We start from the raw sequence: 13,239 nt of genomic DNA, 5'->3' as shown, positions 1-13,239 counted from the left end.
TTAACAACTCTCATACCTATGGCAAGCTACTTGCATTGGGCGTTTTGCCTGTTGATATCAGAGCAGTGATAAAGAAGGGTTTATATTCCAGGAATTCATGTATCATGAGAAGCTTTCCCATTTTAGATGTAATTCAAATTTGCTTCTTTAAATATAGTATTATCTATTATCAAAGCCAAAATCAGAGAGAAAATGTGGAGCTGTTTCATTTATGTGAATCAGAGACAACCAGAGCTGAACAAACAAACTTAATATTCTAGTAACTAACTGTCCTTTAATCATTCTGGGGAAGGAAAGTCACAAAAGCGAGGGTGGAAGAGTAGGCCTGTCCCACCAGCAGGGGTGTAGATGGAGTCGGTTAAGTCAGTTAATGCAGATTAGTGAAAACAGACCAGGCTGTCAAGTTTGTTCTTTGAGTGGTGGCATGACATGTGTTTATGTTCTGTAGTTTTTCTTTTCTACTTCTCAACCAGTATTAGTGAAGTTGCTACTCTTTTGTTAACTGAGTTTTTCTCCTACATCCATTTCTTAGCCTATATGTATTTTGTTGCTCTAATCTAATTTAGAAAGGAAAACCTCTGGGTAATTTTGTCTAATTCCTCATTTAGTTCCTTACTGGGGCCTAACAGAATGAGGACAAAGTAAAACATTTTAATAATTCCTCTCTCACTTTGCATTTCAGTTTGATCAGTGCTGTTGGAAATTGAGAGTACTTAAAAGTACTAATTTTGGTTTTCTTATGTAGGATGTTGCCAGAGTATGGCCTGGAACGAAAATGCCTGGACAAATGGGAAACAAAGATAGGACAGCATTTGGACTGAAAGTAAGTTTCTGAAGTGGCTCTGTAGTAGGAATACTCCAATACCTGAATGTCAAGGCACCAGAGGATGTACCACGTCTTTTTCTGCGTAGGATCATTCTAATACCTGAGAGAGGGTGTGTGTCTGTGTGTCTGTGTGTCTGTCTTGTACCCATAATCATGGTAGTGTGTTTATTTAACACCCAAGCTGTGGAATGTGTGGTCATTGAAAAATTTAGTCATCTACTGTTTGATCTGGAAGATTTGCATAAGAAGATGATGCGTGAGAAAAGTTGGAATTTAGAGCATTGTGTGTAATACTGTCCTTTTATAAAAGAATGAACAAAAGCTCCCTCCATGTATATGTTACTGTGCCATTATATAAGCACAGAGAAGAGTGGAATTCTGTGCCAGAGTATTTTGCTTTATATGTTGAATGTGGGTGGATAGAAGTAGATGTGGAGGAGGGAGAGAGAGGGAGACCATCAAAATAGGAGAGAAAAGGTAGTACTGAAGAAGGGGTTGTAGTATATACCCATCTTCTACAATAACTATATATATTTAAGGGGGGGAGTTAAATTCAGTCCCTACTAATTCGAGGAATTTGACAACTTATATATATATATATACACGTATATGTTTCAAAGTATAAAAAGTACAAAGAAAATATCTCCTCATAAAAACAATACCCAAAGATAAACACAGTTAACATTTTGGTGCATGTTCTTCCAGATTCTATATTCTATATACATTTTATTTATAAATTTTGACCAGCAGGGTTTTTTAAATTTTATGTAATTAAATCTAAGATTTTTTTCCCTTCTAAATATATCTATGAGTGATCACCATTTGTATCTGTTTGTGTGTATTTTCTGTGCATGTGTGTGTGTTTTGTGTGCGTACATGTGCAATATTTCAATTTTCATAGTATTTAACATTTAGCCATTAGTAGCTGTGAGCATGGTCAGACTTGCTTTTCCCTCCACGTGAGTTCTTTCACTACCATATCTTGACCATTCTCCCCCATTTATATAAGCTTTTTCTTCACATGAAAGGCCACCCACATGAGGGCCATCTGCTCAGCAGACTTATTTTGAAAATTAGACCTAGAAAGGTTGTGGCTTCCCCAGTTTCAAGTTGGAGCAAGCTAGTATTAAATAAAAATAAAGTAAAATTGAATTTCCACTTGTTAATGGTGCCAGCAGTGTCCATTAAAATAGCCAAGCAGTCTTGATTGTTCAGTCACATTTATATTTAAAATGAGAGTTTGTGGGGTGCCTGGGTGGTGGTGCAGTTAAGCATCTGACTCTTAATTTCAGCTCAGGTCATGATCTCGGGATCCTGGGTCAAGCCCCACATCCAGCTCTGTGCTCAGCATGGAGTCTCCTTGAGATTTCTCTCTCCCTCTCCCTCTCCTTGCTTGTGCCGGCTCTCTCTCATTCTCTCTCTCTCTCTCTCTCTCCCTAGAATAAATAAATCTTTAAAATGAGTATTTGCTACCACTTCCATAAGACATAACTGTTATAATCCTATATTACAATATTTTGTACATTGAACATTTTGAAGTGCTAATATAATGATTACTTCATAGGCTACTTATAGCCTCGGCTCTTAGTAGCATATCGCTTGTTTTAATACAAGTATATTCTCAAGTTTTTAACTCTTAAAATTTTATTTCATTTCTTACTTTAGGTATGGAGAATAAACACAAAGCACAATATAATCTATGTAAATGGCTCTGTACCTGGACATAAAAATTGCTTAGTAAAGGTATGTATGTAAACCATCTTTATTTTCCATTGTTTGGATACATGAATGTGTGCCATAAATTCTCCTTTGACCCATAAATATGGCTTGAAAATAGGTGGCTGTTTCAACACATTATCTGCTAAGTTGAATTTTTTTCCACTTTTCAGTAACACCTAAGTGAAAAAATTGTACAAAATAGCCAAAACCTAGGTTTATAAAATCACAAACCTGCACAATGGGTAGGACCAATAAATAGAGGCTCTTTAGAAATACAAAAAGGATATTAGGATAACTATTGTCAAAATATCAGTATCCTTCCAAAAGAGAACTTTTACTTTTTTACAAAATACTTTGACACAAGCACTGGATGTACATGAAATGGAAATTCAGTGAGAGAGTCAACAAGACAGATGATAAAAGGCACCTGGCTGGCTCAGTTGAAAGAATAGGTGACTCTTGATTTTTGAGATTGAGCCCCACATTGGGTATAGAGCTTACTAAAAGAAAATGTAAAATGAAACTTTTTTTTTTTTTAAAAAGGAAGGTGGTAAAAGACATTTTAAGGAGAAATTTATCAGTATTATTATTATTATTGTAACTAACATTGCTCTGATTATACTTTTTAGTGTTTTAAAAATATATATGTTTTATGTTCAAAATTAAATAAAAGAAGAAAACAGATGTACAGGAAAAATTTGAAGGAAAAAGCTCTTGCACTCTCACAGACATATATCTATCAAATAGAATAGAAAATAAATATTCTGCCTGGAATTTTGGCCAACATAATACAGCATTAGAAATCACTTTTTGAATTTTGTATCTTCCATTCTTAAAATAAATTTATAGTAGAAGTGATGCCAGCTAGTCCCAGAAATATATTCTTTATTAATTTTCCAACACTAAGAACAAAAATAGGCTAAAACTTAACCTCGGATTTTCAGATTGGGTCTTCATGTATTCTTTTCATTTCTTAAATTAGATTCCATTAGTAGCATAAAGTATGATACTTGTTTTAATCTTACAGTAATTAAAATTCCCTTTCTGCAATTAACTTTTTGACTGGATTATTCTCATTTTTCTTAGGGAAAAAATAGTTCTTTTGAATTCTTACAGCTTTTTTTTTTTTTTTTAAACTTTGCATGTGTTTAGATTTAATTAGGTTTCCAGTCTCCAAAGTGACATAGTCAGAAACACAATGTTAGGTTGTAAAGATTGGCAGGTTGTCATTGTACTTCTTAGAACATTTTGGCTTTATAATTAAATGTATCCCTCCACATTCTAGGTTTATTGTATGTGTATATGTGTGTGTGTGTGTATAGTGTATATATACACAATATATATTGTAAATAAATTGTTATATAGATTTAATGACCTAATTAATAAAGAGGAAAATTATTCTTTCCATAATAAAATTATACTGTATAGCAGATCAGTTTGTAAATTTTGACAAAAGGTTGTTGGTCTGTCTCCCTTCTCTCCCCATTTTACCGCATACCACGTTCCAGGCTGGCATTCCAGCTGCACCTTACTGCTACTATGACTTCTCAGATACACCTCAGCATTTTGTTGGATGCCAGTATAGATGCTAGTCAGTTGTCTTGAAAAACCATAATATGTGCAGTGATATTCTGACTGGTTTGTTAGAAAGAGTTTGTAGTCAACAACATTTAGTACTCTTCCACCTACATCAACCAAAAACTCAGCTCTCTGAAAGGATGATGACTTACCATTACTGAAGACATTCAGAAGATACATCAAAAGGCAGTCCCATAAGAGGAGTCCAAATATATTTCAAGAAGCTAGCATAGCGGCGCCTGGGTGGCTCAGTTGGTTAAGCGTCTGCCTTCAGCTCAGGTCATGATCCCAGGACCCAGGGATGGAGCCCCGCATCGGCATGCCTGCTTCTCTCTCTCCCCTCCCATTCCTTGTGCACTCTTGTGCATGTGGACGTGTGCTTGCTCGCTCTCTCAAATAAATAAAATCTTAAAAAAAAAAAAAGAAAACTAGCATCAAAGAATGTCTAGTCCATTTTGAACTGTTAACCACTAATGAATGTATTTGCAAGAAACATATTTTGATTAAAAAAAAACTCATTTTGAAAAAAACCTTTGACATATAATGTCTAAGTAAATATCTTCTGTAACCTTACACAAATGTCTGTCCCAAACATTAAGGTATGGGTTTGGTAGATGTTTTGTAGGCTTGTGTTTTAAATGTCAGAAGTGTGATGCACTTTTTGAAAATATTCACCTCACTTTTTCTATTCTAGGTGATTCCATAGCAAGTAAAAAAGCCCCCTTGGCCATGGGGATTGAGGCATATCCTAGTGGACAGGCAGCGTCTTTAAAATTCTCTCATCCCATAAGAGCTTTAGCACCCCTCCCCCACCACCCCACGGAGTATGGGGCTACCAATGCCTTTTTTTATTCTAAAGTTAGTAAAGACAGTCTTAAGGATGACCAACCTGTTTAATCAATGTAAGCATTTTTGTTGTTTCGATTCACCAAATATATTAGGAGAGCCTAAAGAACTTGTTTTCAACATTACATAGTATATGTTATTATTATTTGTGTATGCTTATTCCTATCCCCTAATTTAACCTTTAAGTTTATTCCAGATATTCTGGGGATTTTTTTTTGTGTGTGTGTGTAGTACCCCTCACCTTTCCTCGGATGATTTGAACTGGTTTGCCAATATACAGAAATATTTTTTTAAAAATGAGCTGGAGAGTTGAGGGAGTTTTGGTGAAGGCAGGGAAATAAGCCAGAGGTTAGATTAAGTGTACAAAAATACATACTATCAAGTCTTACACATTTGTTAAAGATGGGTTGCAAGCTTTTGGCTCTTAGCCTTAGAGGCACCAAAACAAGAGATTTAAATAAAATGTCATCATATATATTTCAAATCAATGAACGTATAGTACTGTAGCATTTACAGTTAAAATATATATAAGCAGTGCTTGTATAGGAAGTGTTCTCAGGAAGGATAGATCTATCAAAATGTAAAAGCAACTGAGAATTTGCTACATAGATCATTTATGACTGAATTTTCACATTTATCAAATTAGCACGCAGTTTTGCTGTTTTGTTGTTCATTTGCTTGGGTTTTATCTTCAGTTCTAAATTCTGAGACAGTTTATTTTTTTAAGATTTTATTTATTTGTCAGAGAGACACAGAGAACACAAGCAGGGGGAGCAGCAGACAGAGGGAGAAGCAGGCTCCCCTCTGAGCAAGGAGCCAGATGTGGGACTCAGTTCTAAGACCTTGGGATCATGATTTGAGCCAGTGGCAGCCGTTTAACCAACTGAGCCACCCAGGCATCCCTAGATTTTGGGAAACAGTTTAAAGTGGTAAAAGAACAGGATTTTTTTTCCCCCTCAAGTTAAAGTTTAACCCGAGATTAGTGAATTGGAAAAAAAATTAAATGAGTTTATTTTCTTCTGGGCAACTTACTGAAAATTTCTTGGAACAATTTTAATGAAAGAGATTAAAATAGATGTTTTTCTCTACTTAGCTGTTCCTAGCAGCTGTGTACTTATTTCAACCAGATTATTCATTTCTTATTGCCAAAATGATTATACTTTATTTTACTCTGTGTGTCTAATTACATGTAATTTTTTTTATTTCTCTCTGAATGAAAGCTGTAGAATGAGTCAGAAGCTTTAAAGAATCCAATAATGTTTCCAAAAATAAAGCCCAACATTTCAGGTCATATCAATATCTGAACTGTTCCTTGGTTTGTGAATTCACAGATATAATTAGCATATTTTTAGAAGATAAAGAGTTAATAGAGGTAATATAAAGACTTGTGGATTAATTTTTATTGTTTTTGCTTTTGCTAAATTCTAATTTGTCCTCATCGTGTCAATGATAATGGTGCTTGTTAAATGTAAACTTATTTCCTTAATAAAACTTGGTATTTTTGGTTATGTGCCCTTTGACTTAAGACTAACAAAAATACTAGATAAAAGTTATTTTTTAACCTTGACTCAAAGAATCTATGATAGAAAATTAAAAAATAAAAATATGTAATAGGAGTAGATAATAAAATCAAGAAATAGGTAGTAATAACTTTTATGTACGTAGTTTGGATATAATTGATATCTAAGTAGTGATTATAAAATATAATTTATCCTGGCCATTTCTAGAGATTTATAAGTTATGGGTAAGATATAAATTAATAATCAGTAATTTTATTACGAGTAGATGATTAACTTGAAGAAGGCTATATTTCTGTCATTGGATTAATTAAATTTATTGGAATAAAAAGAATACATTTGAGTTCCTTTTACTCCATGTAATAGTTCCTTTTACTTCATATAACAGTTGTGTTATTCACATTAGAAAATATAGGAACAGATATTCTCTAATTCTTAATAATTAAACAGACCTTTTCTTTTACCTTAATATCTTTAACTTAATTGATAATACTTAATAATAAGATCTTTGTCTCCTTCCCCACAGATCAGAGATTCCAATCTGCCTGCATATAAGGACTTCTGTAAAAATCTACCATTTCCTACATATTTTCCTGATGGAGATGAGGAAGAACTACCAGAAGATTTGTATGATGAAAATGTGTGTCAGCCCAATGCACCTTCTATTACATTTACCTAACCTCATTGGATGTGGCAGAACCTTAACATATTTTATGAGTTTTGATGAGCCAGAACAGTAATATAACCAGGAAATATGTTTTCCTTTCTCACAATACTATATTTGTCATATGTGTCAAGGGCATAAATACATCATCATTCATCGCCCAAACTAAATTACGTTTAAAAAAGTTACCACGTTAAACAGATCAGTAAGTAATTGAATACGCCAAATTTAAGTGGACTGGCAGTTTGCATATGAGCAAAATCTTTGTGATTTGTGAGGTTCGTTTCTTTTTTTTACTGTATATTTCAGGTTATCTTAAGATACCTCTAAATTAAACTTTTTTACTAAAGATTTGTCTGTCTTTGTGAAGGAGTGGTTATGGAACAGTGGCAAACCATTTGGAAGTTATGGTATAACCTGTTCAGAAAAAGAAACCATTTCCTAAAATTCATTGTTACCATTCTTACACTTTCAGAGCCCTTAAAATAGAAAGATTGTTATTTAAATTGCAGAAATATGTATGTCATAAAGGCCTAATGAAGGAAAAACAATAAAATGATAAATTTTGGATTCTATTTATACTTCTGTTGGGAGGAATGTTTTTTAGTTTGATTGCTCAGCTGTAGATAGGTTTAATCATTTTTCCTGATACCTTCCCAGAGGATTTGAAATGGCCTGGAATTGGACATTCAACAAACTTGTGAATCACCTATTTCTGAAAATGCTAATGGCCCCTGGGTTTTCCTTCACTATATGAAATTAAAATTTGTTCACTAATAGTTACTTTAAGCCAAATAATCAAGCTTAACAATGCAAAAGCGTCATTGAACTGGATTTCCTCTGTACCAGATTCCTGAGGATTCACAGAATCCAACTTAACTCCAGATGTTTTCTGAGATTTGATTCATATGGTCACCCAAGAGACTTACTAATCATACTGTTAGATCTCCATATAATTTCATGATAACTAATGGATTTGTTCTTGAAGGATCCAACAGTATATATATATATATATTTTTTTTTTTTTTTGCTTAGATTACATTTCTCTCATTCTCGATTTTAAATCCAAATGCAGCCACATCTTTTTTTAAGTTTTCATTTGTTGTTCACCTAATTCCATTAAGATTTATTACAAATGATAGGAAATCCATACAATAAAAAAGTAAATAAAGAGGAAACACCAAGGATAATATAAATCAGAATAGGTGGGAAGGAGCACCTGATTGGTTCAGTCAGGTGAGTGTGGGACTCTTGGTTTCGGCTGAGGTGATCTCAGGTTCTTCAGATTGATGGAGCTCACACTGGGCTCTGCTCAGCGCAGTGTCTGCTTGCCCTCCCTCTGCCCAGCAGCCCCCTCACCAACTTGCTCTGGGTGTGCTCTCTAAAATAAATATATCTTTAAAAAAATATAGGTGGGAATTTGGGAAAGAATAGTGATGATATAGATGATCATACATATGCAAAGTTATACTCAGTTTGACTCTGAGCTGCCTGGGTACCAAAGTGGAACAACATTGATCTTTGGCATATTTCTCTTCAGTCATGAGCTCCTCAAGAGGAACTGTTTTAAACTGGACTAAGTCTTGGTCACTGTACCATTTTTTATTAAAAACGAGAATAACTTACAAAAAAAAGACTTTATTTATTTATTTGACAGAGAGACAGTGAGAGAGGGAACACAAGCAATGGGAGTGGGAGAGGGAGAAGCAGGCTCCCACTGAGCAGAGAGCCCAATGTAGGGCTCAATCCCAGGAGCCTGGGATCATGACCTGAACCAAAGGCAAATGCTTACTGAGGCACCCAGGTGCCCCAGGCTTAAGGTATTTGACATTCTTGTCAGAGATCAAACAACTATACCCTTTACTATCGCTATTCAGCAATGTTTGTGGTCCTTGTCAGTGCAATTACTGAGACAAGAAAAAGTAATGATATAAATAGTGCAAAGTGAGAACAATATTTGTAAGAAATACTTCCCGAGAAGATAAAGACAATCAACTGACAAGACTTCAGAACCAATGAAGGCAGTTCAGAAAGGTGACTGAAAATCAGATTTATGTATAAACAGCAATGTTCAATTGAAAAACTTTATGGGGTGGGAGGGAATGGTTATCATTCACAAAATCAGTTTTTTAAAACGTTACCTAGAAAAAAAAAGCTTAACATGCTGGGGTCTTATTGTAGAAGATAAAATTTTATTGAAGGGTATAAAAGAAAATATAGTAGAGAAGAATATCATGATTATGAATGGGAGACTTAATATTGTAAAGAAGTCAATCCTATTTTTAAAATCTCAACAGGACATTCAACTGGACTGTTCAAACTGACTTGAAAATGCATGTGAACGTGAAAATTCAAGAGCAGTCAAAACATAACCATTAGTTTGGTATACCCCATACTACACTCAGGGACTTACACTTTTATTTAACTTTGATATTCAGAATACTGATGTCTTGATTCTACTACTTCAGTTGCATCTGATCAAAAGGCTTTAATGAACTTAGAAATGTGTGACATTTGCTGATAAACCAAAGCAAAACAGCTGTCCCCTTGCAAAGCAAATGGAACAGTCATTGCTGGGAGAACATAAAATCTTGTTTCGGTATAAAGTGTTTGTGGAGATGGAGAGAAAAGAATCCTAGCTCCTGAAGGTAACCAGATGACATGACAGGCAGAGGAAGGAGCCGTTCAGCAATCGTTTGCCCAGGACATGCAGTGTTTTGAAGAAGGCAGGGAACCCTCTCCGCTGCAGAGCCGGCCCTAGAACCATCACCATTTGTCTGTAGAGTCTTCAAGTGGTCTTTCAATCTGCATTTGAGTTTTAAGGAGAAAACTTTTGATCATTTAGAATAATGAGCAGGAACCCTGTCTTCTAAGTCGGGGAGCAAAGCATCTGCTTCCACTCCCCTGTCATCCACCTGCTCTCCACTGCTGGGACCCTGTACCAATACCTATTGAAGAGAATTTGGGGCCCGTTCCTGCAAACTTCTTCAGTAGCCCAGAAGAGGTAACCCAGATTGTATTCTGCCGACCCAAGTGGAAAAGGAAGAAGCCTCAATAGTTATGGACAGTTAAGCCAGAGTCTGCCTGGTCCATCACTAAGCAAGACAGGTGATTTGCTAAGAACCTTGGGTCACTCCTTGTGAATACAGTGCCTGTCGTCCAATGTTCAGCTTGAGGAAAATAGAACTCGGCCTACTATGGATAGGATAGGCTGCTCACCTCCCTCGGTGGAGTCCAGGCCATGAGGGCCTGCTCCTGAGCACTCCTGGCCACTGCACAGGTGGGGAGGCAGTTTCATTCTCAGCGCTGGAGCCCGCTCCAGTCCTGATTTGGGCTGGGACCTGACTTACTACTTCACATTTGTTTTGAATTGGGAACCTTGTTATAACTAAACTTCATTTAAATTAGACATTTGTTCCAGCCTTAGTTGGTCCTAGCTATTAGTTCTAAAATGGGTAAATGCTAAACCTTGTATAACTTGTATGGGCCTCGGGAAGGCCCACTGGTTGAGGCCCATCTGCTTTAAGAGTTACACTAAGTTTTGGTTGTCCTGCTTCCATTCCAGGACCCTAACATTAGAGCAGCCGTCGCTGTGATGCTAATGCTGCTTACTCCTTTCTCCACAGTGGGCCCTGGCGTGGGGGGACAACTGGACAGTGACAGACCACAAACACTCAACAAACACTAAACACTAACAGACACTAAAATGTCAATGATGGCATTTCTTACCCACCCGCGGATGTGAGGATATAATTTGCAAGCAGATGAAGTTTCTCAAAGTCAATAAATAGTGCAGTCTGTAACCTTTAATGCTGAAATACGGACCTGCTTTTCAGCTTTTCACAAGGGATGGACTATGAGGGTGAATTTTACAGCTTATTTCCGAAGGGAAATCTGTGAATGGAACCCGAGTGCATCTGAGGTGATACGATGAGATACGTACAGCACTACGGGGTTTGGGTTTGGGGGGAAGTTTTTTTTTTTTTTTTTTTTAATGTGAAGTGTTACGACACACACTAGCTAAAGCAGCTATTCAGGGTTCCTGCTATTGCAGGGGAAGTCCCATCGGGCTGCGGGGAGAGCAGCATTCAGACCAGTGACCCGGGATCTGCTGTTCGGCTCTCCAGGACAGATGCTCCCTCGAACGCCTTTGTGCGTCTGCCTCACTCCTCATTCCCAGCCCAGTGGAAATACCCTGCCATGGCTTCTCCGGCCGTCCCACCATGCAACGCGCTCTAGCCTGCATCAGCTACTTTGCTGTTTGCTTTTCCATGGCAGATTTCTTTCTCTTGTTAGTACTCTTAACAATGCCTGTTCTAGCCCGTGTTGCCTGAGGTCAGTACTTGGGAAGTTCTCCCCAACTCTTGAAGGAAGCATGGCAGGGAGAGTAGACTTCGATCCTTGTCTTTTTAACTAGTTCTGCAGTGGAGCACGTTAGAGATGAGGAAGGGCATTTTGCTGATTTCAGTTTTGCTGAATCAAAAGCCTTTAAATACAGTCAGAGGGGGCACCTGGGTGGCTCAGTGGATTAAAGCCTCTGCCTTTAGCTCAGGTCATGATCCCAGGGTCCTGGAATCGAGGCCCACATCGGGCTCTCTGCTCAGCAGGGAGCCTGCTACCCCCTCTCTCTCTGCCTGCCTCTCTGCCTACTTGTGATCTCAGTCTGTCAAATAAATAAATAAAATCTTTTTTAAAAAAATGTTTTTAAATACAGTCAAAGGTAGGTCATGATGCCCTGAGGTCACCTTGGGCAAACATCTTCAGGAGCTTTAGAATCCTATGTGTCCCTCCATGGCTACCTGTTTTGTATATAAGAAGCAGTTCTCCGCATTATATACTTGACTAATGATGGATTTCAGGAATTTTCTATCAAGTCGACTGTAACAACATATTTCTCCAGTTTCCAGTTTTACTGCTGTGTTTGCTTTAAGACCTTATCTGCCAGCTTCTGGTAATAATTCCTGGTTCCAGGTGGGAGCTGGAAATGGTCACAGTCTCTCAGAGCATGCCTTACAAGACAAATGTGCCTGCCATCCAGGTCCTGCCTCCAGCAATTGCCTAGGAGTCCCTGAAAGAAAAGGATCAGATTAGGGTATCCTCACCCCCTCCAAAATACAGCCAGAGTCCTGAGTGTGCAGGTTGCCAGCTTTCATTTTGTCATTTGGTTTTCTGCTTTTAAATGTTCCGTGGAATTTATAGGAGTCCACCTCATGCCTCGCTTTTCTTTCTTTTTAGACTAACGAGGTGGCCCATGCAAATTAGACAAGCCAAGTTAATCTCAACAAATGCTACCTATAACCTCATAAAAGCAAATCAATGACTAACTTGAGGGCCAAAGCATCTTTTTGAGGTGGGAGGCGCATTGTTGTGCTTTCCTGGCTTTGATGGGAGGAGTGAAAGGGACATTTGTGACCTTGATCCTCCTAAAGGACTTTATAAGTTCACCAGGTATGTGTTGGAGAAAAGTCCATTGTTTTAAAAGAAACAGGATATCAAGTTCTGACAGTGCATAAAGTTTGGTTTATTTGAGAAGGAATGAATTAAATACTCGATCACAAATACTGTGACAAAGAGATAAGGAGCACTGTATAAAGGGACTATGTCAGAATGAACCATAAAAAATGGCTTTCTCGCTGGTGCAACCACTCTGGAAAACAGCATGGAGGTTCCTCAAAAAGTTGAAAATAGAGCTACCCTATGACCCAACAAATTGCACTACTGGGTATTTACCCTAAAGATACAAACGTAGTGATCCAAAGGGGCACATGCTCCCGAATGTTTATAGCAGCAATGTCCACAATAGCCAACTATGGAAAGAACCTAGATGTCCATCCACAGATGAATGGATAAAGAAGATGTGGTATATATACACAATGGAATACTATGCAGCCATCAAAAGAAATGAAATCTTGCCATTTGCAACCGACATGGATGGAACTAGAGGGAATTATGCTTAGCGAAGTAAGTCAATTGGAGAAAGACAGCTATCATATGATCTCCCTGATATGAGAAAGTGGAGATGCAATGTGGGGGGTTTGGGGGGTAGGAAAAGAATAAATGAAATAAGATGGCATTGGGAGGGAGACAAA

General features: G+C 37.2%; 1 protein-coding gene across 1 annotated transcript in view; it reads left to right on the top strand.

The window, feature by feature from the left end:
* Positions 1–7,725, top strand: part of MRPL3 (mitochondrial ribosomal protein L3) — a 41,509-nt gene extending 33,784 nt beyond the window's left edge. Inside the window, exons 8-10 of the mRNA XM_032333083.1 lie at positions 746–823; positions 2,492–2,569; positions 7,013–7,725. Coding sequence (XP_032188974.1) covers positions 746–823; positions 2,492–2,569; positions 7,013–7,165 — 309 coding nt within the window. The 3' untranslated portion in view covers positions 7,166–7,725. The remainder of the gene's footprint in view (positions 1–745; positions 824–2,491; positions 2,570–7,012) is intronic.
* Positions 7,726–13,239: the final 5,514 nt, after the last annotated feature.

This window comes from Mustela erminea, chromosome 1 (genome assembly GCF_009829155.1).
Source record: "Mustela erminea isolate mMusErm1 chromosome 1, mMusErm1.Pri, whole genome shotgun sequence".
In the NCBI taxonomy this organism is placed as follows: domain Eukaryota; kingdom Metazoa; phylum Chordata; class Mammalia; order Carnivora; family Mustelidae; genus Mustela; species Mustela erminea.
The sequence above is the reverse complement of the archived record's forward strand: the minus strand, read 5'-3'. Positions and strand labels throughout refer to the sequence as shown.